This window comes from Chaetodon trifascialis, chromosome 14 (genome assembly GCF_039877785.1).
Source record: "Chaetodon trifascialis isolate fChaTrf1 chromosome 14, fChaTrf1.hap1, whole genome shotgun sequence".
Classification (NCBI taxonomy): Eukaryota; Metazoa; Chordata; class Actinopteri; order Chaetodontiformes; family Chaetodontidae; genus Chaetodon; species Chaetodon trifascialis.
In genome coordinates this window covers 12,522,529-12,548,334 of record NC_092069.1, presented here as the reverse complement: position 1 = coordinate 12,548,334, position 25,806 = coordinate 12,522,529, and the positions used below count along the sequence as shown (strand labels likewise).

At 43.2% G+C, this 25,806-nt stretch overlaps 1 protein-coding gene across 3 annotated transcripts in view; it reads left to right on the top strand.

The window, feature by feature from the left end:
* LOC139342077 (formin-like) overlaps positions 1 to 25,806 on the top strand; it is a 51,501-nt gene that overhangs the window by 10,842 nt on the left and 14,853 nt on the right. For 2 of the 3 annotated variants that reach the window (XM_070978961.1, XM_070978962.1), the window contains exons 4-14: positions 3,909 to 4,029; positions 5,718 to 5,779; positions 7,463 to 8,154; positions 11,084 to 11,225; positions 16,126 to 16,213; positions 19,355 to 19,416; positions 19,696 to 19,784; positions 20,409 to 20,538; positions 20,643 to 20,789; positions 20,868 to 20,927; positions 21,020 to 21,140. In XM_070978961.1, the coding sequence (XP_070835062.1) occupies positions 3,909 to 4,029; positions 5,718 to 5,779; positions 7,463 to 8,154; positions 11,084 to 11,225; positions 16,126 to 16,213; positions 19,355 to 19,416; positions 19,696 to 19,784; positions 20,409 to 20,538; positions 20,643 to 20,789; positions 20,868 to 20,927; positions 21,020 to 21,140 (1,714 nt within the window). Of the gene's footprint in view, positions 1 to 1,843; positions 3,748 to 3,908; positions 4,030 to 5,717; positions 5,780 to 7,462; positions 8,155 to 11,083; positions 11,226 to 16,125; positions 16,214 to 19,354; positions 19,417 to 19,695; positions 19,785 to 20,408; positions 20,539 to 20,642; positions 20,790 to 20,867; positions 20,928 to 21,019; positions 21,141 to 25,806 lie in introns of those variants that run through there. The other variant, XM_070978960.1, reaches the window with a different exon arrangement.

Sequence of the window (25,806 nt, the reverse complement as noted above, 5' to 3'; positions counted from 1 at the left end):
ATCAGTCTTGTCTATCAACTGTGCCTCATTCTAGTAGAACCTCTGGTGGGATTTACTGCACGTGTTTGAAATACCACTGCCCTTACATAACTTAATTTCTCAGCCACAGAAGCCCCCTTTCTATTTATGATGAGGGAAAAAAATAATCACCAAACCATGGTATTTTATTACTTAGATTTTTATTGGTAAGACATTCCCAGTAAAACATACCAGTAACAAAGAAGTACTTGTTTGGGGTATCCTTTTACAACAGTTTTCCCATCATTTATGCTGTTATTTCACTGGCTTCATTACTTGTTACTTTTCAATATCATCATTTGGGTCTTGAAAATGATCCATTTCTTTTATTTGTCTTTCTGTTGTGTTTCTCATAGCATCATGTCTTAATGGAAAATCACTTACTAGTTACTGATTCTGTGTCTGGAGTTTTTAAAAGTATTTGATTTAGGGTACACATGAAACTGGATAAGAAGAAAAAACATTTGAAAAACACACTTTAACAGTCTTGTAGAAGTGTGCCTTCTTGTAAGTCCAGCTCTGACATTGCTCAATCAGGCTGTTTGAAGGAATGCATTCAAGGAAGGTGACCTTTGGCTGCAGCTAAGGGCAGCCAGTTTAAAGAATGCTGTTTCCCTAACTGCTTTCTTAACATTTATACAAAAATCTATCAAAGGTTAGAGCAGCTTACGTCCAGGATAAGCTTTAAAATTGTAGTTGAAACGCTTTAAGAGTTGTTTCTCTTTGCTGTTTAATTTTAGAAAAACTATTTAGCTAATCCTCTTTCTCACACAGACTGTGTTGTCTGTTGTTAGCTTGTAGCTAAACTTTAGCTAACATTAGCTTGCTAACGTTTTAAAGCTTTTCTCCCTGCAAATGTCCTCAAAACTAAACCCTCAGTTTGAATGAAAACTGTTAGTGCCCAGAACAGAGACTTAAGGTAAGTGAATACATTTTTTTTTTTTTTTTTCTTACTGAACTCAGTCCTGCTCTGCCTGAGCGTTCATTAGCTGCTACTCACACATATTAGCATGTTAGCTGAGCTGGCTATGGCCAGGCCGACTAATCACCACTCTTAAGCTCTGTGTTGGACTGCAGCTCTCCACCTGACCACAGACTGACTCCCCCTCTGTGTTTGCACTGTTACCTCAGAAGCCATTTTACGGAAGTGAGCAGAGGTAATCAGACACCTGCAGTGCCGGGCTCGGCAGGTCCCCTCCCAGGGAGGGAGGAACCTGAAGGGAGGCGTCCTCAGACTGGGTAGACCAGTGAGACGCATTTTTTTCAACCTGAGGATTTTTTTCTCACACAACAGCACACAGGGCTTCCCTGTACAGTGAGAGACAAGTTAAAGACAGCCCAAAACTAAAGGAACAGTGTAGTCATGGATTCCAGACTGAATACCAGCACATAAAGAAGAAGGATAACCCATAACTTTAAGGATAATGTTGCTCAACTTGTGAGAAAACAAGGAAATACTTTTGTGAGAGGCAGGTGAACTCTGCTCTCCCAGGGAGATTACACCAGGACATGCTTCCAGCCACTGAACAGCTCGACTTCACTTACAGCGTCATGGGAATCTTACTCACACGGACAAGACCGAACTGTACTACTGACAGCGTACAGTACAGTCAGCAGTAGTCTTTATGTGATATCGTAAAAGTCTACTATATGCAACCTGTTTGTGTGTCACTAAACAGGGATACACGGTAGTGTTGTTATAATTGGTGCTCTCCTGGAGAAGGTAAGAGGAGCTGGGGAGATTTTCCATACAAAGGCCTTTTGTTCCCAGCCAACGGTCGAGGTAGAATAGCAGCAGCTTGGATAACTGGAGGTGGGAAGATGAACTTTTTGTGACATTTCCATTGGACACTTTGCTCGAGCTGCTACCTGTTTTGGTTTGTCTGTCTTCGCAGTCAGTAGGTGTGACACTGAACAAAAATGGACAGTACAAGTGATAACTCAGATGGATCAGGGAAGCCTGCTAGTTCCATCCTGAATGTCTTTAACAGCTTCTTCAGTCGGGATAGGTCTACCTCTTCAAACGCTGAGTCACCTGTGTTGATGTCTTTCAAGGAGCTTCCAGATGAGGAGAATCCTTTTTCTGAAGGTGTTCAAACTGCTAATAGTGAGGACAAGCTACAAGAGAAGGAAGACATGCATCAGGGTGATATGACCGTTTCCAGTGATACAAGGCAGAGGGCTGAATCATTGGAAACCTGCAAGGAGTCTGGTGACCAGGTTAAAACAGCAGCCAGAGCCTCAGTTGATTCAGATCTGGTCCAGGTCACGAGGGTGGAAACATATAGTGACACAGAAAATGAGGATGAGACCCACAGCAGCTCTAGTATGTCAGAGAAGCTTGCAAGGACCGTGGAGCATACCCTACCTGAGGAGGATGGTAAGAAAGTGGACCATGGTAATGAAGATGAGCTAAAAGATGCCAGTGAGGCAGAGTACCTAGTGCCTGTGTTTAGAACACACAAACTTAAAGAGAGATCCCACATAGAAACTCTTCTACATTCAGACAGGTTCATCAGTAGAACTGACTCAAGAGCAGTCTTGGTCTCCTCAGTTTCCAAACGGGGAGATGATTGCAGTCCCAAGGAGAGTACCACTGCTGTGTCTATGGATGTAGAAACATCTGGGGCTGCAGACAATAGTAGCAACAACCTGGGAACAGATGAGACTGACAAGTATGCTGGCATAGATTGTTCTCTGCCTGTTCCTTCTGTCATCTCCAGACATCTGGCTTTGGATGCTGCAGGTCATAACACTGTCACAGCCTCTCCATCAAAGCAGACAGAGGACTTAGATAGTACACAAAAGGAGGAGAAACAAAGGGCTGAGGCAGAGGGTGCTGAGGAGCCTCACTCCAGCCAGTTGTCCCTCTCTGTTCCCCCCAGCCCTAAGACTCCTGAAGTCTCAGTCCAATCATCGTCCAGTCCAGAGGTGATGTCAGACCCTGCTGGTGTCACAAATCAAGCCGTGTCACTGTCATCTGTACCCAAGGAGTCCCCAGGTGACATCCAGCCAAGTGCCAGTCCTGCCTCAAAGCGCACACCTGCTTCGAAGACATCAGAATCAAGCACACCACCTCCATCCTCCACCTCATCCCCATCAAAGGGCCCGCCGCTCTCTTCACCCCCTTCCTTCCAGATGCCGGCTCTCTTCAGTGGGTTGCGGGTGCTGAAAAAAGGAGCAGTGGGGGAAGACAGGGAGACGATGTCAGAGATCAAGCAGAGGGAGAAGGATGCGGACTTGGCCCTGCTCAGTCTGAAGAAGACAGTAAACAAAGCTAAGCTCTTCCCCGAGCAGAAGATAACCACACCAGCCAAAAAACATGCAGATCCTAAACCCGTCACAGAAACTAAAAGTACTGTAATGGGACAGCTCAATCAGCTGCTCAACCTGGACAACCATGACGGGACCACAAAGTCACATGACGGGCAGGATGCTGATCCAACCACCAAAAAAGAGTCTGAGAATGGAGAAGAGGCTGTGGGAGAGAAGATTCCAGACCCAGAAACACCCACTCCTTCCATGGAAAGAAAGAAAACTTCAGACCTGGCTTACGAAACCTTCAGGAACATCTTTGGCCCCAAAACTGTCAGAAAGGAGAAAACAGAGGATGTGGATCTGGAGGCAGTGAAAAAGAAAATCAAGAATGACAAGGAAAATCTGAGGTCTATTTTTGAGAGAGCCTCCAAATCCCCCAGCAAGGAACTCAAAAGTCCCACAGAGCCTAATGTATGGAATCACTACTTCACACAAATATTTTTCAGCTTTCTTTACTGGAAATTTAAGTTGCACATGTACTTTGTACAAAACGATGAGGCAAATTGGCGAGGGAGTCATTACATTGCCACGGTTCATGCTGAGCTTTCTGCATGCGTTTTCTCTCCCCACAGACAGAGGTCATGTCGCCTACAGACAGTGAGGACCGGACTCCAGGCCGTCTGCAGGCTGTGTGGCCTCCACCCAAACCGAAAGATGAGGAAGACAAGGTGGGGCTCAAATACACTGAGGCAGGTAAGAACCTCAAGCTTGTTGCTTTAAACACTATTGTCTGTGTTTACATCTAAGACCAGGAATGCTGACAGAGAATCATGCCAGCCGAGCTTACCCTGACACGCCTCACACTGATTGGCTTTGTGGATAAAGGCCAATGCTGATATCATATTTATATCATAATATTTTTAAATGGGCGTCATGTTTGGCCCACCTTGTGTTCTACAGCAGGGTTTCTGTTAGAAATCAAAAGATTTCAATGACCCGGACAAAAGGAGGGAAATTCATGTCAAATATGATCTCTGTTTATGGACCCTATTTTGCCATTTTTGTTTTTAAGTGACTAATCGAGACAGCAAATTTGACTAAGAAAATACCAAATTGGTCCAAATAAACCCTTATTTGTACAAGATTGGTGTGAAAATATGGGAAGAGGAGTGCGAATGAGGGGAGACAGCACAGCAGCTTGGGGGAAAACAGCGTGTGGGGCCAGAATATTTTTTCATCTAACTGGAATTATTTTCACCGGACATCATGACCGAAGAGATTAAAATGTTGGACTTCAACAGATTTTCCTGGTAAAAAAAAACCCCAGCAATTACCAGATAACAGAAACCCTGCTCTAAAGGTTAAAAGCACACACATCTGTCCTTGCATGTTTGGGGTACAGTGAAATTCTTTACTGAAAGAGTACGGTGCAGTGTAACAGCTGTTGGATGTTCTGGGTGGTGCAGCTTCATCCCTGAGGAGCTGTGTGGATTATTAAATGTGGATTATTCTGGTGATTTGTGCTCCACAATTGGGCTTTGTTGTTCTCTCTCTTGTTCTCTCTCTCAGAATAGTGTGTGGAGTTTTAGAAAATAGGCAGAAATTCAGACTTTGAGCCATGTCAATGAACCAGCACATGCATACATTCACTACACACTTATGGCCCCTGATTGCCTGGCATATATAATGGCCATGCATTACTCAGGCTATTAAGTGAATTTGGTTCTAATCATTCACTCAGCTTAATCATTGCTACAGTACAATGTCACTCTTATAATAAATTTCTTATGTGGGGCTTTATAGATAAACAGCATCATCTTCCTCGTGTGATCTTGAGTTTAGTCTGGATTGTAGGAATAAAGACTCACAGATCTCACAGGTCTAGTCCTCAAATAAACTGAAATGAAAGCTTGACAGCAGATCACTGTAACTGGGAAGGGTAAGATGCCGAGTAATACAGGAGAGGGTAGTGTCGGATGTTGCAGTTCATCTGTAACTTTGCCGTGACAATATCTTCAAACTCGAAGTCTTTTTTCAGATGCTCTCTTCGTGTCTGTTGTAGTCTGAAGCTCATGTTCCCAGATGCTGCTGTACCATTATGGACTTTAGGTGAATCATGTTTTGGATTGCTTTTTCACGTCCGTGCCTTTGTCTTACGAGGGCTGACAGATCAGCATTTTTGGTTTGTGTTTGACTTGACAAAATGTTGTGGTTTTGGCTTTCATTTCAGCCAGCAGTATAACTCAAAACCTGTCGGTTGAGTTGGAAAAATTGCTATTTATAGTCCAAGTGACCCACCCTTCTGGATAGGTTTCCTCCAACAATGTGCTGAGATTATTAAACTGACGCCCTTCAGTGCATGTTTATTATTTATAAAATCCAAACTACCAGCAGAGTAACTCTGTGTAGTCACACAAATTCCTTGTTGTGCCTCCTTTCAGAGCACCAGGCTGCCCTCTTGCAGCTGAAGAGAGAATGCAAGGAAGAGCTGGAGAAGATGCATGTGAGTTTTCATTTGACTTTAGCAGACATGTGAAAATACTGACTGTAAACATATTATGCACTAGAGAAAATAAGTCCAGGCGTCTCTGTGAAAGCAGACCATGCCTTGTCTAGTGTATGGGTATACCACCCATTCTGGTGTCCAATATGACACAGAAAAATGGGATTTGTAAAAACATTTTGACAATAATTCATATGTGAGAGCTGTGCATGACCAGCAAATTTACTAACAGTTTTAAAGCATTTTTGGCATATCTGGTTTGTCCCAGCAGTTGACTCTCCTGAACACAAGATGGCACTAAGTAAACATGAAATGTCAAATGTGCAGCAGCTGAACTGGAGTGTTTACTGACAACACTAGAGGCATTAAGATGTCACAGGTTTTGTGTTCCTTTGAATGTAAATTGTTCATCAACCTGTCCATTTAATTAGCTTTTGTTTTGTTTTTTCTACGTTTACAATCCCAGAGAACAGTATACATAGGCTAAAATGAAAATATCGTGTATGGAATTTGGTCACAAGCATCTAGTGTTCAGATGAGGCCCAGAATGACATATAATATTTTTTAAACAAAAATAATCAAATTTGACCACAGTGTGAGCATGTAGTAAGCAAACCACTGAAAACATTACACTTTGAATTATCAGCTGTTTTTATTCTGAAAGCTTAATGTCTTGATCTGTGACTCCAAATGTCACCTTTAGCTCTTTTATACCAAAAGTTTATTATTCCATTGGTCTAAAATATATTGATCAAAATAGAGGCAAAATCTTCCATAACATGTAGTGACTGTTTTATTTAAACCTGCACTCTGTCAATTAAACGATCAGAATATCATCATTATGTGTTCCAAATGTTCAGTCCTTGCCACACACAGAGTTCTCTGACTTGTTTTTTGTCTTGAACATGACAAATTCATTTTGAAGGTGTCAGTTTCATTCATCAAAAGCAGAGGTTAGGAACTATGTTTCTCTGGGGTTTTTCATCTGCCAGTTTAATCAAGAGTCAAACTGACAGTATATGCTTGGAAAACCAAAAAAAAAGGATACTGTAGTTATGGCCATGTTACATAATTTGTACCGCTGATAAATTGCGGTATGGACCATTTCTTTGAAAAGTCTGACCTCAGGATTGCTTTCTCAGCCTGTCCGCTCAAAGCCTTTAATTTGACGTCGACCTTTCAAGGACTGATGCTGACACTGAGAAACATGTGCCACAGTCAGGCCACAAGAAAGGGTGGGAACGTGCCTAATTCTATTTCTAAACTGACACGAGTTAACAAGGAACATGTGTAAGACTTGTTGCAAAACAATTTTCTTTCTGTATCAAATCAATACTTTGCTTTGGTTAGATTATTCTTCATTGTTCGAAACGTCAAATGCAAGCAGGATTTACCAGGTTTTCAGTGTGCGAGTCAGACATTAACCTCAGATTTGGGGGAAATGTAATGGGAATGAAGTTAAAAACAAAGCTTAATAAATTTAGATGATTGTTATTGGTCAACAGAGTCACGTTCATGTAGTCCCATGGGAGAATGATTCGGCACTTTAATCCCACTTCATTTGGGGTAACACATTGTCTACCACCTAATATGGTTTTACTGCATTATATAATGGAAAATGACTGAGGTTTCTGATACTTTGGATTTGTTTTGTCTTTGGCATTCTGCTCTTGCTCCCTACAGTCAGACTTTGAGCTCCAGATCTTCCAGCTGCGAGGTGAGAATGCCGTCTCAATATCACACCTGGAAGGAGTCATTGCCAAGATGCAAAGAGACCGGGGGTACAACACAGGCCAGGAGCAGCGTGAGGTCTGTGATGCTGCTGTGTCCACTGCAGACGACCCCATCCTCAAGACCTGCCGCACCGTGGGTATCCAGACAGACAGAGAGACCTTCATCAAGAGCCCAGATGGTGATGGCAGTGGGCTTGCTCAAAGCCCCACACAGACCCTGCCGAAAAAACTCAACTTGGACTCTATCGGACTAAATCTAAAAGCTGAAACAACCCCAGGGCCTCCAGGACCACCACCTCCTCCCCCTCCTCCCCTACCAGGCCTCTCAGGACCTCCACCCCCTCCTCCTCCTCCTCCTCCCCCTTTGCCAGGCAATACGGGAGCACCGCCACCACCCCCACCACCTCCTCTCCCTGGTGGTGGTCCACCACCCCCACTGCCTCCACCTCCCCCTCCTGGTATACCTGGAGCTGGTCCACCTCCTCCTCCTCCTCCTCCAGGCTGTGGCCCGCCACCTCCTCCCACTATGGGGGGCTTCAGTCTTGGCCAGAAGGTGGAGAAGGCCCCTCGGAAACCTGCCATTGAACCGGCCTGTCCCATGAAGCCTCTGTACTGGACCAGGATACAGATACAGGACAATAAGTATGTGAAACACGACTTAAAATTCACTCACGTTGCTCTTAAAGGTTAATTGCAGTTGATACAACTTGGATCTTATTTCCAGTGATTTTCGGTGGATAATAACAAGGTTATCCTCTGCAAGTTAATGCAGAATAATTAGAAGCACACAAACATGGCTTTTCTCTGAACTAATTTAAACCCAGGATTGATATAGCCTCAATTCACGTTTGTATTTGTTCTTTCTGTAACACTGGGGTTAAGAATTAGAGGTGGACTGATATATCAGCATCAGTTTATTACAGATAAATCTGTATCAGTGTATATGTCATCTGATAAGTAACAAGAAATTGCAGTACACAAATGCAAAACTAGGTTTGAGGAAACTTAGAAACAGTGTCAACGTTACATAGTTTGTCCACTGACAGGTTTGCTGTTCCACTGTCATGCTGAGTATGTAACACCCCCCTCCCAAAAAATGATGTTTTTAATGTTAAAAGTTACTTTCATTAATCTTAATCTATCGTTACTGCATTTTTTTAACTCCAATATATTGATAATATTGGTATAAAAACAATCCAAGTTTGTGTGGACAACAGTTTATTGGAAAGCAGAGAAGAGTACAACACAGCTGCACTCAGCGTAGTTCTGTGTCATCAGCACTGCTTTGTACAGGCAGTGTGTAAGTACATCTTAAGCTGCTGCGGTGGAAAATGTATTGCCAAATCTCTACCGGCAGACGTATTTCTACGGTTGTATGGTAAATACCATCATTTCGCCTAACCCTGTATGTCAGTAATGGGGACAACAACAAACAATATGGAGTGAGAGTGCTGCAGCCGGCAGCCACGACATGGGCTGCATTGCAATCCCTGTGGGAAATTGCACACTGTCAGAGTTTGTCCATGAAAGTGTTTCTGCTACTGTCACCCTCAGGTTGTTATTCTAAGTGTCTGACAACATTATGAAAAGGATGCCTACAGAGATAGACCTTTACTTTAGAGAGGAAGATTCTTTTTGTTTAACCAGAAACAGCTGTCAAATCAGCCTCGCCAAAGCCCCCAGACCTTCCACTGTTTCAGCAATCAATAGCTCTGGTGTGGTCGAAATGAAGCGATAATTAAAATAGTTGGAATGCACATGGCGTGGGACTTGACTGCATTTGTCTGGATGATTGATGTTTCATTGCATTTGGTCTTCACCCTTTCATTAATCATCAAAGTGAGGTTTACACAGCTCGGGCCAAAACCAAGATATTCAGTATTTGAAGGTGCGAGAGTGAGACTGTTATCCCATTGCTGATGAAGTCCTCAGCTGCATTGGCCCTGGTCTAATGGGGTCTTGTCCTGAACAATCTTGTTCAGAGAGATGTCATAGGTATGGCTGCTGCACCAGATACTCTGTAATTGTAAGTGGATTATCCAGCCCATTGACAGTGGCTGTGGTTGCTGCCTCTGCCAGGCTTCCAGCTTTATGGCCTTGTATTTCCATGGCTGGATTAGTGGAAGAAGCAGAGTTGTGGTTCTCACTCTCTTGTCCAGCGCTGGAGGACTGACTGACTACACTACAGCAGTTTCATGTCAGCTATAAATTTAACTGTAAAGAGCCAAGTTAAGGGGCATTAAATGGGTCAGATGTTTAACTATAGCTGGATCAGCTGTGTGATCTCTGTTAATGGTGTGAGGTTCTGAGTTATGAGGGGGAACAGTGTCAGGTTTGAAATGATGCCAGGTGTCTAAATGGAAACCCAAACACAAAGTACAGCTGGCAGCACGCGGGGCAAGCTCTCTTAGGAAGTTGCATTAAGAACAGGGAACAGAGCTTTAAGGGGGATTCGAAGTTGATTCTAGTCATAATCTGGTCAATTAGAAAGTTGTCCTCCGTGGAAATATTTCTCTGGGTTTGCATCTAATTTTCTTTTCCGAGCTGAATTCCTGCACAGTTCAGAGGCGGAGGCTGTTCATGGGACTTATTTTCCTCATTCTCCCAGAAAGGACTGCAAAATCAAGAAAGGATTTCAGGACAGTATCATTATGTACTCAACAGAAAACCTCTTGGCTGCTCCAGATAAATGCTTTCAGTGCTGCAATAGGAAGCCAACTGCATGCAGAAACAATTGAACTTACTCAGCCCTAATTGAGTCACTGGCAGTGCGGTTGATTGTTCTGGTATTTAAGCCATGTTGAGCCTGCCAGGCCTTGTTTTAGCGTGTGGTGTCCTGGTTCTCGTTCTCACTGTAAATGGGCCTTGACTTTGGGGAGTCTTATGAGCTCACAGATGAGTTGTAATGTCTGTAAACTATGACCCGCGAGAACAACTGCAATGTGTGAAAAGATAAAGGAAACTACTAATTAGGCATGTGTTGCGCATTATAGATGTCATCAGTCCAAAATCTTTCTTTGAAACGAGTTAATTTCTTAGTAAGCCACTTGATTGCGCTACTGATGTCCTGTTTTCAGAAAAGTAGATGTGTTGGAAACAGCAGAGTGCTTATGTCCTGAGCATCCTCTTGACTTTAGACACCTCATGTTCTTATTTCTGCTTCTGTTTGTTTTGTCCATGTTACTCAGCAACCTCTGAAACACAACATATCCTCCTGCATTCTCAGAAATGGTCCTTTATTCCAGAAACGAGCTCATCTTAAACTTTTATTTTTATCACCTCGCTCATAAACAGTGCTTTTTAAAGTCGAGATCGCCCTCATTCCTGCCAAGTTTTTGCCAGACAGTGAGATGGAAAATAAAGTTTGAATTAACATCAAACAAGCTTCCACAAATAGAACGCACTATCTGTGTAGCTCAAGGAAAGCAACTGGGCCGTTTCCAGCCTGCTCTGTGTGCCACTGTCATCGCGACTGTGATGAAATCTTCAGCACCCTTTAACTCAGTTTTGATCCATAGATTTCATTTAAAACAGCATGAAATAAACTGCAGCTCTTCACTTCTTTTTCCAGCAACAACACACTGTGGGGTTCTCTGGAGGAACCAAACATCACCAACACCACTGAGTTTGAAAATCTTTTCTCCAAGGCCACGCTACAGCCGAAGAAGAAGCCCCTGTCGGACACCTATGAGAAGAAAGCCAAAACTAAGAAGGTAAATTCAGCCGCTCCACTCACTCCTCTTCAGCCCGGGTTAGATGTTCTGCTTGATGCTGGTTGTGTGGAAAGCGTAATTCATCACTTACTTTCTGCATTTGATATCACTGCCGCCGCCTGAGGGCACAGTTCTTATTGAGGTTTGTTTGAAAAATGCTTTCGTCTGCGGTCATGTTCAATCATAAATCAAAGACACAATAAAAGGTGAGGTGTGAAGAGAGGGATCGTGAGTCACATCAGGTCTTCCTCCAGGCTGTTGTCTGCGGTTGCCAGGTCTTGCTCCGGGCCAACACAGGCTGTCGCTTTATGAGATCGGTCCCTTGTTTTTCTCCGGGCAAGCCGAGCTAACTGTGCAGGACTGTGATGTAGGTGGAGGGTTCAGAATAATGTTTGTTTTTTCCATTTATACAAGCTTCACTGCTTAAGAAAGGAGTTGGGGGAAAACTGAGCAAAGATGTGCTTTTTGTGTCAGATTGATCTACCGTTCCCCCTCCCCACCGGAGACGCACTTGTTGCTGTCATGTCAAATGCTGCAACTCTGCACCTCTGCTGCAGCCAGCGCCGCGTCAGCATCCTGGCTGCCTCGTGGTCCTCACTGTGGCGTCCAAGCAGTTAAAAATCAGCCACTGCCCCAGACTGTCCCCTCAAAATCCATACACATCCCCTATTCTGATCAATTTGTTAAGGCTCCACTCTGCTCCAGAGGGCCTGTGTGTGCGTGTGTCTGTGTGTCTTCTGTCCTTGATCTCCATCCTCCATCCTCTCTCCATTCAGTCTGGTCACTCTACAGCGGCAAACTGTCCAACATTTGATCCAACTCAGACAGCCACATCTAGACACAAATCCTGCCAACTGTCTCCTGTCTGGGCTTACATCAGCCTAGAGGAGGCTTGAGCCCACTAATGGAAACACTGCTGAAACAAATTCATATCAATCAAAAAACTCCATGTCCAACATGTTTTTTTTTTTTTTTTTTTTTTTTACAACATTTGAGAGAAGGACCTGTGCGGTACAGTGGCTGGGGTTGATCTCTGTGTTCAGACATTTTGGCCCCAGTGCTTTGATTATACAGCAGTCGTACATTTAATATAAAGGTCTGTGTTTAGAGCCAGCAAGAACATTCAGAGTCCAACTCTACGATTAAAGAGGGAAAGTGAATATGTGAAGGCATGGTTGTTTTCAGCCCGCTAAGGAGTCCAACTCGCTGGAAAGGTCGTCAAAATAAAAGAAACTTGTTTACGTAATCATTTTTTATCCCTGAAAGTTTATACTCCGACTTAAGAGAGAAAGAAATCATTTGAGCGAGAAATCATCTGAATCACCAGCTGACAATGACTTCCAAGAAGTTCAGCCGGTTAACGGGTGGGAAAGAAAAGAAGGGAAGCAAAGAATGAGGAGAAACAGATTGTTTGGGAGAGTGGGGAGGAAGGGATCAGAGCAGGGATGAGGACAAGGTGTGACTGAGCTGAAGAGGAATGAATCATAAAGGTTAAGATGATCATATAGATCTTGTAAGATGTTATTTCCACTGGAGTTGGACCAATAAATTGGCCACTATATTGGCCGTTATGTCGGTGTTGCCATATGTTGCTCCCACACCAATACTTATGAGATTATCGTCTGATATATCATCATCAGATTATTAAATTTTCAGTTATCAATAATCCTCAAAAGTCCAGTATCAGACAGGCTACTATTTCCTGGCATGCTGTTGATCAGATTTCACACAGTATTTATGCCTTCCTCAGCGGTGCAAAAGAACAAAGCTGACATTGATTCTCTTTCCATGCATCTTTTTTAGAAACTGCTCCAGCTTTTTTAACGCTTTCAGTCAATAGTTTTATCCCTATTTATATGATTAGCTGCTGCTCTTTGTTCATTTTACCAGTAATTTTCACCATCAATGAATCTGTTTTCTCAGTTAATCAATTAGTCATTTGGTGTATAGAATGTCAGCAAAGAGTAAAAGACTGCATCACTAGTTCCCAGAGACCATTGTGACATCTGACATCATTTCAGAAGCAGAGCCTTTTGCCTGCCTGATTTTGTTGAAAATTTACAGGATCCTCTTCACCATTTGTGTGTCTGACTTCATGTCCGGCTTGATCTGCTTTGTGCAGACTGACGCGTTATCCATCAAAAATAGACTCAGTGTATATTCTCCACGGAGTAGAGCAGAGAGCTGCTCTGAAACAGAGACAGAACGCACCTGGTTGAATTGCACATAATCATGAGAGAGCCTCTTGCACGCTTTAGTTTTTACTGGTGTAATTCTTGTTTATTATCTGCCAGGCTAGAGCTCGGTGGGTCTTTACATGACTGGCTCACCCAGAAAGTGGTCTCTGACCCTCTGCGTGACTACTAGCACCAGTGGACCCTCATGCAGACTACCTGTCTCTGTCTGCACACACTCCTGCCCAGAATCCTCTTTGGTTTGTTTGTTTCTACCTGTGTTTGTGTATGTGCTGACGTTTTAGTTTCTGTGTCTGTGCGTCTGGGCTTGATTGCACGTGTGTGATGACGGCACGTCCTCACAAGTCATTATGCACTTGCTCAGAAAGTGTTGCCAGATCATGTTAACACCACAGCCCGGGGGGCTCTGTGCAACGAGAGGAGATGAGTGGGAGGGAATGGAATGTGTGTGTACATTATGCATATGAGCCACTTCCCTGCTTTCCAACAACTCCACACGGCAAAAGTTGAAACTGGGGGGATGCAGCCGATGCCTACATGAGGGAGTTAATTTTTATCATGTGTGCCATAGAAAAATCAAAGCTCTTGTTTACTCTGGAGCCCTTTTCTCTCTGCTGATTAGCATATCAAAGCAGAGGAGATGACATGGAAGAGAGCTCTCCAACCCGAGCAGACCAGAGCAGACCGGACTCGACTGGACCAGGGGTATAATTGCAGGCATGTGGCTCCACTCTCCTGGCTAGAGGAGGCGATGAAGATGGAGCACCTAAGGGAATGGGGGAGTGGACAGGATGGGCATGTCTGTGCATTCTTGATTGAGTGATTAGGAGGGAGGAAGAGATGGAAGAAGATGGAGAAATCAATCGAGTCAAATGTGCCGTTGCGTTTGTATGTGTGCAAATATGCACATCAGTAAACACAAAAACAGCAATGTCCATTACTGACATAAATCAAACATGTATCAAGTTTAAACATAACAGGTCTCCTTAAACAAACAGCAGCTTTAACCAGTTTATGGGAATAACTTATGAGCAATCATTGTGCGTTTATTAAAGACATATTTGAAGCTCTGGCTATGACGTAGGAGAGTGGGTGTAAGACTAACACCGCTGGGTGAGACTGGGGTTGTTGAGTGTATCGTAGGTGGTTATTGATGGGAAGTCTTGATCCAGTTGTTATTGTAACATCTGCCTGGGTGATTCCAGACAGATAGTCAGACAGACAGTCACCACGGAGCTGGCTGGCTGCTCAGCCGTGGCTGTGTAAACTATCCGCTTAGCGCTGAACCTGCATCACCCTGCCCACCTCGCCTTACATCAGCCACCTGCTTCAGCTCAAACGGCTGACGCTCCCAGTGTCTCCTTCTATCATTTTCTCTCTCTTCTTCTTCCCTCTTTCCTCTGACCCGTCTGTGTTATTCGAGGGTCCGCAGCAGTTTCAGATGAAAGCCTCAGAGCGCCGTCAGTTCTCTTTTTCTCCACAGGAGGGAGCCATTTGCTATTGATGTCTACCTGTCTCAGCATCAGCATCACGCGGCTCCCTCCGCTTAGCCAAGCTGTTTGCGTGTCTAAAACCAAGCATCCAGCATCAGTTGTCTTTTCCCATTAACTCAACTGTTCAGGCTAATTGGCGAGTTCTGCAGCAACAGTGAGCGGGAAGGGTTCCTGGGCTGCTTTTAGTGTGGCCCGTCCAAAGTGGTTAATTAGAGGTGTTGGGAAAGCCTGGTACTCAGCCGTCTCAAGTCCTTTAGAGTGGGAGATCCCCAGTGATCCAGGTAATAGAGCTGGAAGCAGCATGGCACCCACTAACGCCCTGTAATGCAATACCCACTTCTAAGGCTTCTGCTCTCCAGCTCCCACTGGACAACCCAGTAGCCGACAACGCCATAATACCTAATGAAGAAGCCTGACACATTAACTTTTAGAGCAGGGCTTTACCTTGCCAAAACTCTCTCTGGCTTTACGGCTAATTCAGTCATAAGTAATTGTGACCATGTGTAGGCACAAATAAAAATCCTGTGAATTTATAGTTTGTTATAAAAAGCCCTGCTTCTTTTTGCCTTGCTCTTCGAGACTGTCCTTTTATGGTGCCACTTTTGCCTTTGTACTTTCACTGCGACTTGATATTTTTTGATTATATCTCACACATGTTCTTCGGTAAACTGGAGGAGGTGCTTTTCTGTTTGACTTCACTCCCCTCGTTGATGGAACTTGACAAAGTCTGTCCCGTATGTGTGTTGTTTGCATCACGATGATGGGTTATGACAGTGTGTGTTGATTAGTACGGTCGTTTGGGTCAATCCAGATGATTCCTTGCCTACGTGGACTCATCGGGGCTCTGCCTTCCTCATCATCTGTCATCTGCTTCCACAGCCGGGGAAGTGACTGATTTTTTTTTTTTTTTTTTCTGGCCTCTCATCACAGAAATTAAGTTTTTATTCACCATCTGTTCCTAAATTTTTGTCAGTGTTTGAATAATATAACAGATGACAGTAAAAATATGAAGCCATTGGAGATTTGTAGAAGTTTATACAGTAATTAACGATAATATTCGTTGAAATATTAAACCAATGACTTACTAAATTATGTAAGAGAAGTCAATTAGTCAACATAAGCCTTCACTGAAATGCATACTGTGGATTTTACACTGAATCCCACTAATAATCCTGCATTTTAACAATATGAAATATTCATTCTACTTTCCAGATTATCAAGCTGCTGGATGGGAAGCGCTCACAAGCAGTTGGCATCCTCATATCGAGCCTGCATCTGGAGATGAAGGACATTCAACAAGGTGAAAACTGCTGTCTGATGTCTGCCGATTCAGCTTGTCTCGAAGTTGATGCACACCATGATATCACTTGAATGTCTTTAAAGGAAGGGGCTCTCCTTTCGATTCGACAGCAATAAACAGAATTTACTGTCCTATTTAACAGTGAATTGAGGATGAGCCCTGATGAAATGCAGATGGAGTTATTTTTAGAGATGAGATAGCGAGCGCTGCAGCAGAGAATAATTTCCGACCTCTTGACAGCTACTAATTTGTAACCAGAGGCTTTTTTTTTTTTGGATTCATTTGTGTTTCAAGTGGAACATGGATGATTTTTCCAGTTACCACTGTGGGAAAGAAAATGCCTCGATTTGTCAAAATGTGAAGACAGCAACACTAGGATGAAAGCAAACTGTCAGTTTTTTCTGAAGTCCCTGCGCTGGTTAAAATCAAATTGCCATCGCCTTCATTTGAAGAGCTCCGTGGATTGATTACATGCTCAGTTATGGAAAAATGCAAGGCGTGTGTGCGTTGAAGTGGTTGTATTTGTGTGTAGACACATAATATATGTGTTGGGGACAGCATAGATGGGCCAGGAATTGGTCCTGTCCTGGGACTGTGGCGGAGAGTGCCTGCCGCCTGCTAGTCTGAGCATGCGGCCAGCAGATCTGTTTATTGTAGCCAGTGACGGTTTCCACAAGCCTAATGGGACTGACACCCCACTAATGATCTAAGCATGTACAAAACCACCTTCCACAGTTAGCAGACACTGCGCTACCACATAAAACCACCTCAAACACAAGCCAAACAGCACAGAGCACCAGGACGCCCATTTTGTTTAGATTTTTTTCCCCTTTCCCCTCAATCCTTTTCTCTGTGTTCCAGTGTCAGTTTGTAGAGGCAGTTTGGTTAAAAAAAAAAAAAAAAAAGCCTACTCACACCCAGCATGAGGTTGCTTCCTTGTGCTTTAAAGAGAGGTGTATGTGAAATTAACAATTTGAATCTGACAATGAAGGACAGCACCTTAATAAGCACTTCTAAGGGCCCCGGTCCCTGGCCTGGCCTGCTTGCCTCCCCTTTGTTGCCAAATTAAAAGGACATGGGACATGTAATGTAATTAGAGCTACTAGGGAGGGAGAGAGGGGAGTAGAGAAGCTAGGACTCTGGTTCAGGGAGAGAGGGGGTCAACTGCACCCGTCGGAGTGACTGGGGGACCTCAAGGGCCACCATGGTTCAAGGGCAAAGGGAGGCTCTCCCCCACACACCACCTCACCACACGCACACAAACACACACACATACACATGTTCACACGCCACACATGCCCTTCCACACCAAAGCCGATGAGTGAAAAGTGGAAGGAGAGGGTGTGAGGCGGTTGGCAGGCAGGCTTTGATCTGTCGGTGTGGAGAGATATCCGGCTCCCCTCGGATCAGAGTGCTCCTGTGCACACTGGAGCAGGCCCCCCTTTGGTGTGTGATTGACGGCTGCATGGCTGAGGGACTGAATAATCCACTCTAATAAGATGTAGGAAATGGACCTCCAGCGTTCTCTCTGATCCAGACCTTCGGACCACATTGACAGCTTCTCTGCAACAGGAACAGCTGGGAACCAGAATGCAAAGTATTACCTTGTTAGCTGGAAGCGGTGTGTGATTGAAAAGACCAGGGCGGTGTTGTTACAATTGTTGCATTTACCTGCAATAGTACGATATATGATACATGATTCATGATACTGATACCAAAATAATTGCACTTTTTTTTTTTTACATTACTATAAACACGGTTTTCTACCTGAAACTTATTTCTAAAACTGAAATGCCTTAGTGTTTTAAGTAGGCAGTATGAAATTAACAAAATTGTGATTTTAACAGTTGTTTAAATTAACAAGATAAGAATTATTAAAGAGAGGCTATAGCATTCAATATACATTATATGATATTATATATTATATGTCTATACTTTTAAACATGAAATGACAAATTCTTCCGCTTACAAATTAAATATTTTTTTCATTAGAAATACATTTGATTGTCAACACTTGGGCATTTTATATTACTGTCCTTGTGTAATTGTCACTTGTGCCCACAATGCCTGTTGTTTAGCAAACCTTACCAGTTTCGCTTGAATGTTCATGTGTTAATAGGCTAATGTAATGTTAACTAAAGTTAGCAAGCTAAAGCTAAAGCTAGATTTTACATTGTCCCACTGTTCCAAAACATTTTTCTATACACAGTGGCCATTATTTAGCAAATTCACCCAGTTTCGCATAAACGTTTTGCAGCCCTCCTCAGTATGACACCAACCAGACGACTGTCAGCTGATCCAGCAGCACTGGAGCCACCCCTCCCATCATGTCCTCCTCCCCTCCTCCCTCACTAAGCCATAAACCTGTGACACCTCACAGACACAGAACAGGAGTCACTTTCTCTTTTTGTGCCGTCCTCGACATTCTCCCTTTCCTGCGCACTTTAGTTTTCACTGCGTGAGTCACGCTAAACAAACACACGGCCTGCAACCAAAATATCTGTCTTTTTTCCACACTTTTTCTCTCTTTTGGTGTCTAAATCATGATTTCACCCAGTTTTTATTTACCCCTTTTCTCTCTCTTCTCTTGCTCTTGTTTTTACCTCCTCATCCATCCTCCCTTTCTCCCTTGGCTCACCTTCCCCTGCCTCACTCAAAGAATCATTACAGTCAGTCGGCTGTGGTGGTTCTAGCTGTGGGCCCAGAGGTTAAGCACCTTCAGGCTTTTCGTTTTAGGCTGCAGCGAGGGGCATCGTCCCCCAGTCTGCTCTCCCCAGAGGAGAGGAAATATGTGGTCTCACACCCAGTCTGCCCCTCATATATGTTCCCCACAGCCTGGCCACACTCCCACCTTCAACACCTCAACCTAATATCCTAAATTAGGTGTATAACTCTTGCACCCTGGTTTTGGGCAAATATTGCTTTTTTTTTCCTGGTTTTGACTCCTAGTTTGTCACATATATAATGTTCTGTTAACCAAAGTTTAACAAATTCACAGGGGTAGCATGAGTTTATGTCCCCTGTCGCAAAAACAAGTTTGTTCTTCAAGCGCTGGCAGCACTTAAAAGGCAGCATGCTTTGGCCAAGATCTTATCCCTTTATAAGACTGACTGCTTACAATGAATATCTTTACTGTTCCAGCTGTTCTGACTGTGGACAACTCTGTGGTGGATTTGGAGACCATTGAGGCTTTATATGAAAATGTAAGTGTGAAGGAGCAGCCTGTCTAAGGTAATAAAGAAATGTAGAAACATGAGGCTGTAAAAGCATCTGACAGCTTTAAAGAAAATAATGCGTTTTATTGCGGTATGTTCCTTATTATCAGTGCAAATTTTTTATTGCTCCTGTGCAGCATCTTGCACTGCAACAACTGCAGTACCTACTCAGATTTCTGTGTCATTCTCTTTCTGAACATATTTAGCTGCATTGATATACAGTAGTGTGCATCTTGATTTTGGGCTTTGTGTTGTGTGTCTTTATAGAGGGCCACCAGTGATGAACTGGACAAGATAATGAGACACTTTGAGAAGTCTAAAGAAGATGAAGTCAAACTGCTGGACAAACCTGAACAGTAAGAGCACGTTTTCCAAATGTTCTAAAATATTAATGATCCTCCACAGAGAAAACAATACATTCATAGTCTTCTACAGCTTTGTGGTTGTAATTAATATGCATTAATGGACACTTGCTTCAGTAGTTCTGTAGTTCCTGTCAGGGTTAAGTAGTCCGGGCCAGTTAACGAGGCCTGGTCAGCCCGGCCTTTCTATTTCCATGTTTGACCAGATCTGTCACTCTGGCTGCCCGAGTCATCTCTACTCAGTGTCTCCCGCCATCAGCAGGGCCTAATCACACAGGATGTTACCGCTCCGCTCCCCTCTGACACGGCACTGTTTACACAAGTCGTCCCGCATCAGGCCAGAGCTACCTTTGATCAATCCCTGTGCGCCGCTCGCCGCTCTCCCTCCGCCCGACCCCGTGCACCTTTCAAACCCAGCCGAGCAGCGCTGCTCATGACTATCAGCTGCCTGCCTCCCTGTGAACAGCAACATTGACTCGGCCGGGGGAAAGCACGCCCTGCCAAGGCCCCAAAATAGTTCTTCCTGTTAGACATTTTGTTTAATTCTGTCATAACACATCACACCCAATTCTCTCCCGCCTCCTCCTCCTCCTCCTCCTCATCCCCTTTGTTTTGCAGGTTTCTCTATGAGCTCTCCCAGATTCCCAACTTCGCAGGCCGAGCCCACTGCATCATCTTCCAGTCAGTATTCCTCGATACCATCTCCTCCCTCCGTCGCAAGGTCGACATCATCTTGAATGTCTGCAAAGTAAGAACGTCATGTCAGCACACGCTGCTTCAGAGAAGTGTCAGTAAGCTACATGAAGGCTAACTAACCCATTGGGTGGGTGTGTGTGTGTGTGTGTGTGTCAGAATCTGTTGGAGTGTAATTGTTTGCGGGATGTATTGGGTCTTGTTCTGGCCTTTGGCAATTATATGAACGGAGGGAACAGGACCAGAGGTCAGGCGGATGGCTTTGGACTGGAGATCCTCCCCAAACTAAAGGATGTGAAGAGCAGGGTAACACACTTCTAAAGTTACACCGTGCTGTAATTTCGTGATAAGCTTGAGCTTAATCATCAGCTGTTTCTTCCTCAGGACAACCACATGAATCTGGTGGATTATGTTGTTTTATATTATCTGCGTAACTTTGACAAGGTAAGGTACTTTTCAGTCAAATTCACAGTTGTACACTTTTAAAGTATCTGTTTCTTCACACTTATATTTTTATGTTTGCTCCACTGTCCCAGCACGCCGGCACAGACAAGAGTGTGTTTCCTCTATTGGAGCCTCAGGATTTCTTCCAGGCTGCTCAGGTGAAGTTTGAGGACCTCACCAAGGACATACGGAAGCTGAAGAAAGATCTTACTGGTAGGACGTTGCCCTGTCATTTAAGTACATTCATTTCCACTGTAGGCATCAAGGCTTAAACTGCACACTACATTGCATTTAATTGCCTGGTTCATCTTTGTTTCAAAGCAAATCACTCACTGTGTCTACCAGTCTACCTGCCCTGTGCAGAGAGGTTTGTGGGTGTATTCAGGACCTTGGCTGGCCTGAGCTGGCTTTTCCCAGGTTTAATAATATTGCCTCTTGTGTCATCATAATACCACAACCTCTCTTGTTTCAGGTCCAATGACAAAACAGCTCACCAAAGAAGATTCTGTTTTTCTTTGCTCTAGAACACTTAAAAAAGCAGGAGTAAAATCCAAGTATCAGTGATAATCGATGGATTAAAAAAAAGTCATCGTGGGCGCAGAGCCTTTCCATCAGCCAGCCAGCCAGTCAGTCTTGGCCAGGGCCATGGGGAGGTTAAAGGCGATGCCCCCCAGTGCCCCTGATGTCTGTGGTTATTTAAATCATCCAATAATACGGCATATGAAAGCAATTAGATATGCTCCGCAGCTCTCCCCTACGTTTTTTAGATCGCTGTTAAAGCCCTCTCCTCTCTGACCCGGGGGAAAAATACAAAGAGTCTACTAAAGTACCCAGACCCACCTCAAGCTGTCACTCATTTATTAGGAAAAATGGAAGACCTGAAGACAATAAATGCAGCATAAGGGCCCTCGTATTTGATCTCTGCTGCAGCACAGTCTGGCACAGTAGTCCTTGAGGGTATTAGCATCACAGGGCGAGCGCTGAATTGTGGATGTTTGGTGAGCTCCACCTCTGACTCCCACCATTTTTATCCTCTCCAGCCGCCAGGAATAAATATTTATGCCTGGCTATTATAAACCAGCCTTAAGAAAGCAAGTGGTCTTAATTATGAAGCTAACACAGATCACTTCCCTCCACATTGTGAATTGCATCGGACACATAGAGGCTAACTGGCTTTCACACTTAAGCTCGCTCGCTCTGCTTGACTGAGACGAGCGAGGTTGCCTGCCCCTCACCTGATCCTGAGGTGGCGACTGCAGTGTCTTGCCCTCCAGGCTCAGGTCAAAGGTCAGGAGACTTGGTTCTAGCAGTCAGACATTCATGTCTCCTGGCTTGTTTTGTCTGTGTGTGTCAATGGGGGGCTCTCTCATGCACTTCTCAGCATACTGTATTTAAATTGGCACATGATTGCAGACATAATGGTACTTTTTTCCTTTGCTGCATGCGTGTTTGCAGCATCTAGTCATTGGTGATGCTCAGGAGCAGGTCACCGTCCGACTTGTGCAGAAACATGATCCTCTTTTGATGGGGCTTCCTGTTTGGGGAGAGGGTGATGACCTCTTTCTGTGCTCCTCTCAGGGGGAGAGTGACGAGTGGGTTGAACCTACTGTAGGGCTCTCCGCTCCCATAAAGACAAATACCTTCGATTCTCTCTGTATTTAGTGCAGTTAGCTCTGGAACCCAGCACCCATACCAAAGTTTCTCTTTAAAGTCGTGTGTACTCTATCACAAGGAGTTGCTGCTCCGACTTGGAAGATTAGCACTTTCAAACCCAAGAGTGCCTACGTAAAGATCCCTTTACCTGCCGTGTAATTGGACTGGACAGCGAGGCAGGGACGCTACCGAATGAAATAGGATCAAATAAAAAGAAACAGTCAGAGCTCATTTGCTGCTCAGGGGAGTTTAGTGTTTCACAGAAGGCCTGGCCCAGGTTAGGCATTCATCACTGTGGCAAATCAGACAGTGTCCTGATTTTAAATGGCCTTTAATGTCAGGTTCAGGCAGGGCCTTTAGCCTGAGCTCTGTTTTACGACAAAGACTCTGCTTGGAACGGCGTGTGTGAAGTCAGCGCACTGAAGTACAGTCTCCAGACCAAGTGAGACAAAAGCAATGTTCAATTTTGAGGTGCTGGTTGCAAAAGTCAGAACCGAGAGCACTTTAATTCATCTTACTTATGAATCCAATCTGTCCACATTTCATAAAAATGTAAATTAAAACATTTTTAGTTGACAGTACAACATGATATAGACTACTCATTTGTATTAAGAGATTCTATGAATAAGAGATTCTCTCATGAGGCAGCAACAAAGTGATTTTGATGCTCCCTGCATCCAAATTTTAACATGGTTTAATGCTCCACCTCACTTTCTAAGTCATTCCTGGTGTTTCTACCGGTCAGCACTGTATCCTCTTGCAAAAATTTAGACTGGTTAGAGATAGAAATTGGTTGATTTATGAGGACTGTAAATGGAAGAGAGCGTCTCACCTTTTCCCACAGAGGCAGCCTCCTGGCTGGCCTCAGCAAGGGGGAAACAGGAGGCTTCATCCCATAGAAAGGGGAGATGGAAGTCTGACAGTCTACTGGGTTTTGGGATAATTCAGAATCAGTGAGAGAATTCCCTTTTCCAGGTATAAATAAGTAGAATATGTCAGGACTGAAGCACTGCACTGGTTTAACTGGATGAAAAGCAAAAAAGTCAAATATTGTCCAAAGATTTCCTCCAAAAATCTTTTTTTTTTTTGTATTTTATTTCTTTTGTATTTATTTATACAACAGGGCTGAAGAGGTTCACAATCTAATTTAACATACAGATATTTGTAGAACTTGAAAAATGTAACAAATTATTGTGTTTGTTGGAACTGTAGTTCAGCTGCCAACCAATCATTTCTAACCATGATATGCAAATATATATTTGCATATCACTGTGTATTATTATAGTTTTGTTAGTCTAGTTTACTCACTCAGTGTTTAATAATGGTCCAGAGCTGCAGAGACAGTCTGAGACAGAAACATTAATCAAACAGCTCACTCCCTCGCCTTGTGGCTCCCCCTCCAACGTTGAACATTTTCTCTCGTCCACACACACAGTCGTGCATTGTCTTGCTGCGCTGTGAGTTCCTGGTAGCTGCAGTGGGGGGCTCTTGCTTACTGTGGTAAAATCATAAGTATACATTGACATCAAAGTCACCCATTTTGCAAACCACACAGGGTAACTCCTGGAGCAGAAGTCTGGCTTTCTTGTTTGTTTTTCTTCCCGCTAACTCCCCCACAGCTTGTTGTCATGTTACCTCACATTACGCAAGAGCAAGTCAATTCCCATTGGGAAATGATGGATCAGGCAGTGATTCCTCTGGAGATATAGATGCATGTTTGTAAGTGTTGAGTGCCTCAGGATGTCAGCTCAGATTCAGTCAGTTTATTCCCACAGTGTGGCCTGCTGTACCTGTGGCTCTGTCTGGATGTGTTTGCACATGGAGGCTCAGATCTGACTGAGGAAGGTGCTCATTTCTTCTGGTTTTGCTGATTTAACACAGACCATAAATGTTAATATGTTGTGTCCATCAGGGCGCTGGGTTTACAAATGAAAAATTTGATAGAGAATACATTCGTGCCCCCAGTTCCAAAGATGGAAGTGCCTTAAAGAGGGCTGCTGTGGTCCCATCATGATCCTGTCTGTCTGTGGTGGGAAGCTTGTCCTCTGTGGCTACATGACTGGACAGAGAGCATGATGGGACAAACTGTGCCACCAGCGGCTGAGGGTCAGCGTTGTAGTGTAGTCGTTCCTCACTGGCCTCAAAGTTTCCTTGTGACAGTTAACAATAGGTGTGACACAGTATGTGTTATTAAATACTTAAGTGATTTTTGTCAGCATAGATATTGATTTTGAATCATATATTGTTTTGTACCTATGTCCTTCTTATCTGACAAATTTAATTGTTCATTTTGGTATCTATATATATATATATATATATATATATATATATATATATATATATATATATATATATATATATATATATATATATATATATATATATATATATATATATATATATATATTTTATAACTTCTAACAATTTACGGGTTCTAGATCTGCATAATTCAGGTTTGATTAGCCAATATTAAAACTGTTAATCTCAAATTAGGAAAATGAAGACGATGGACATTTTACATTTCTTTTTTTATTATTGGAGATTATTTCAAATAAAATTTGACAAGCAGTAATACCAAATCATGTATGTGTAATAGTCAGTCCTAATATTAATGCAACATATCTGTTGTTCTTTTTTAAATTAAGTCTTTGATTTTCCTTTAATTCTAATTTTTTTTAGACATAAGTTTTTGATTGATTATATTTTGTAATATCAAAGGCTGCTTAGAAAGTAGTTTAAGGTATCTAAATGTTGTAACTGACTATACAATCACTTCTTTGGGTCTTTGTGGAAAGATCCATGAGCTTGAGTCCCTGATTAAATTATTTGCATTGCTTGGTCCAAGTTTTAAGAAATGCATACAATAAAAGTATGCCAAACAAAGCAATGGCTGGTGAACCCACATGAACTAAGGATGAAATTTTTGTTTATTTTTGAGGTTGTTTTTTTTATTTTGTCCATACTTCTGCAGCCCATCAAAGCCACATAGACGAATCTGCACAAATCCTTGAATACAAACATTTAATTCATAGCTTATGCTTGATTTTAAAATACCTTTTCAAGAATGTAAGACGTAAAAACACGAGAGAACAACTGCAACTTTGGAGTGTTTGTGCAGAACAGCAACACATCAGCATTCAATGCTCCATTAAGACACAACACAATTTTTAATATTTCAAGAAAAGGCCCTTAAAGTGTTTTGTCTCACCTCATTCATGGTGTAAGT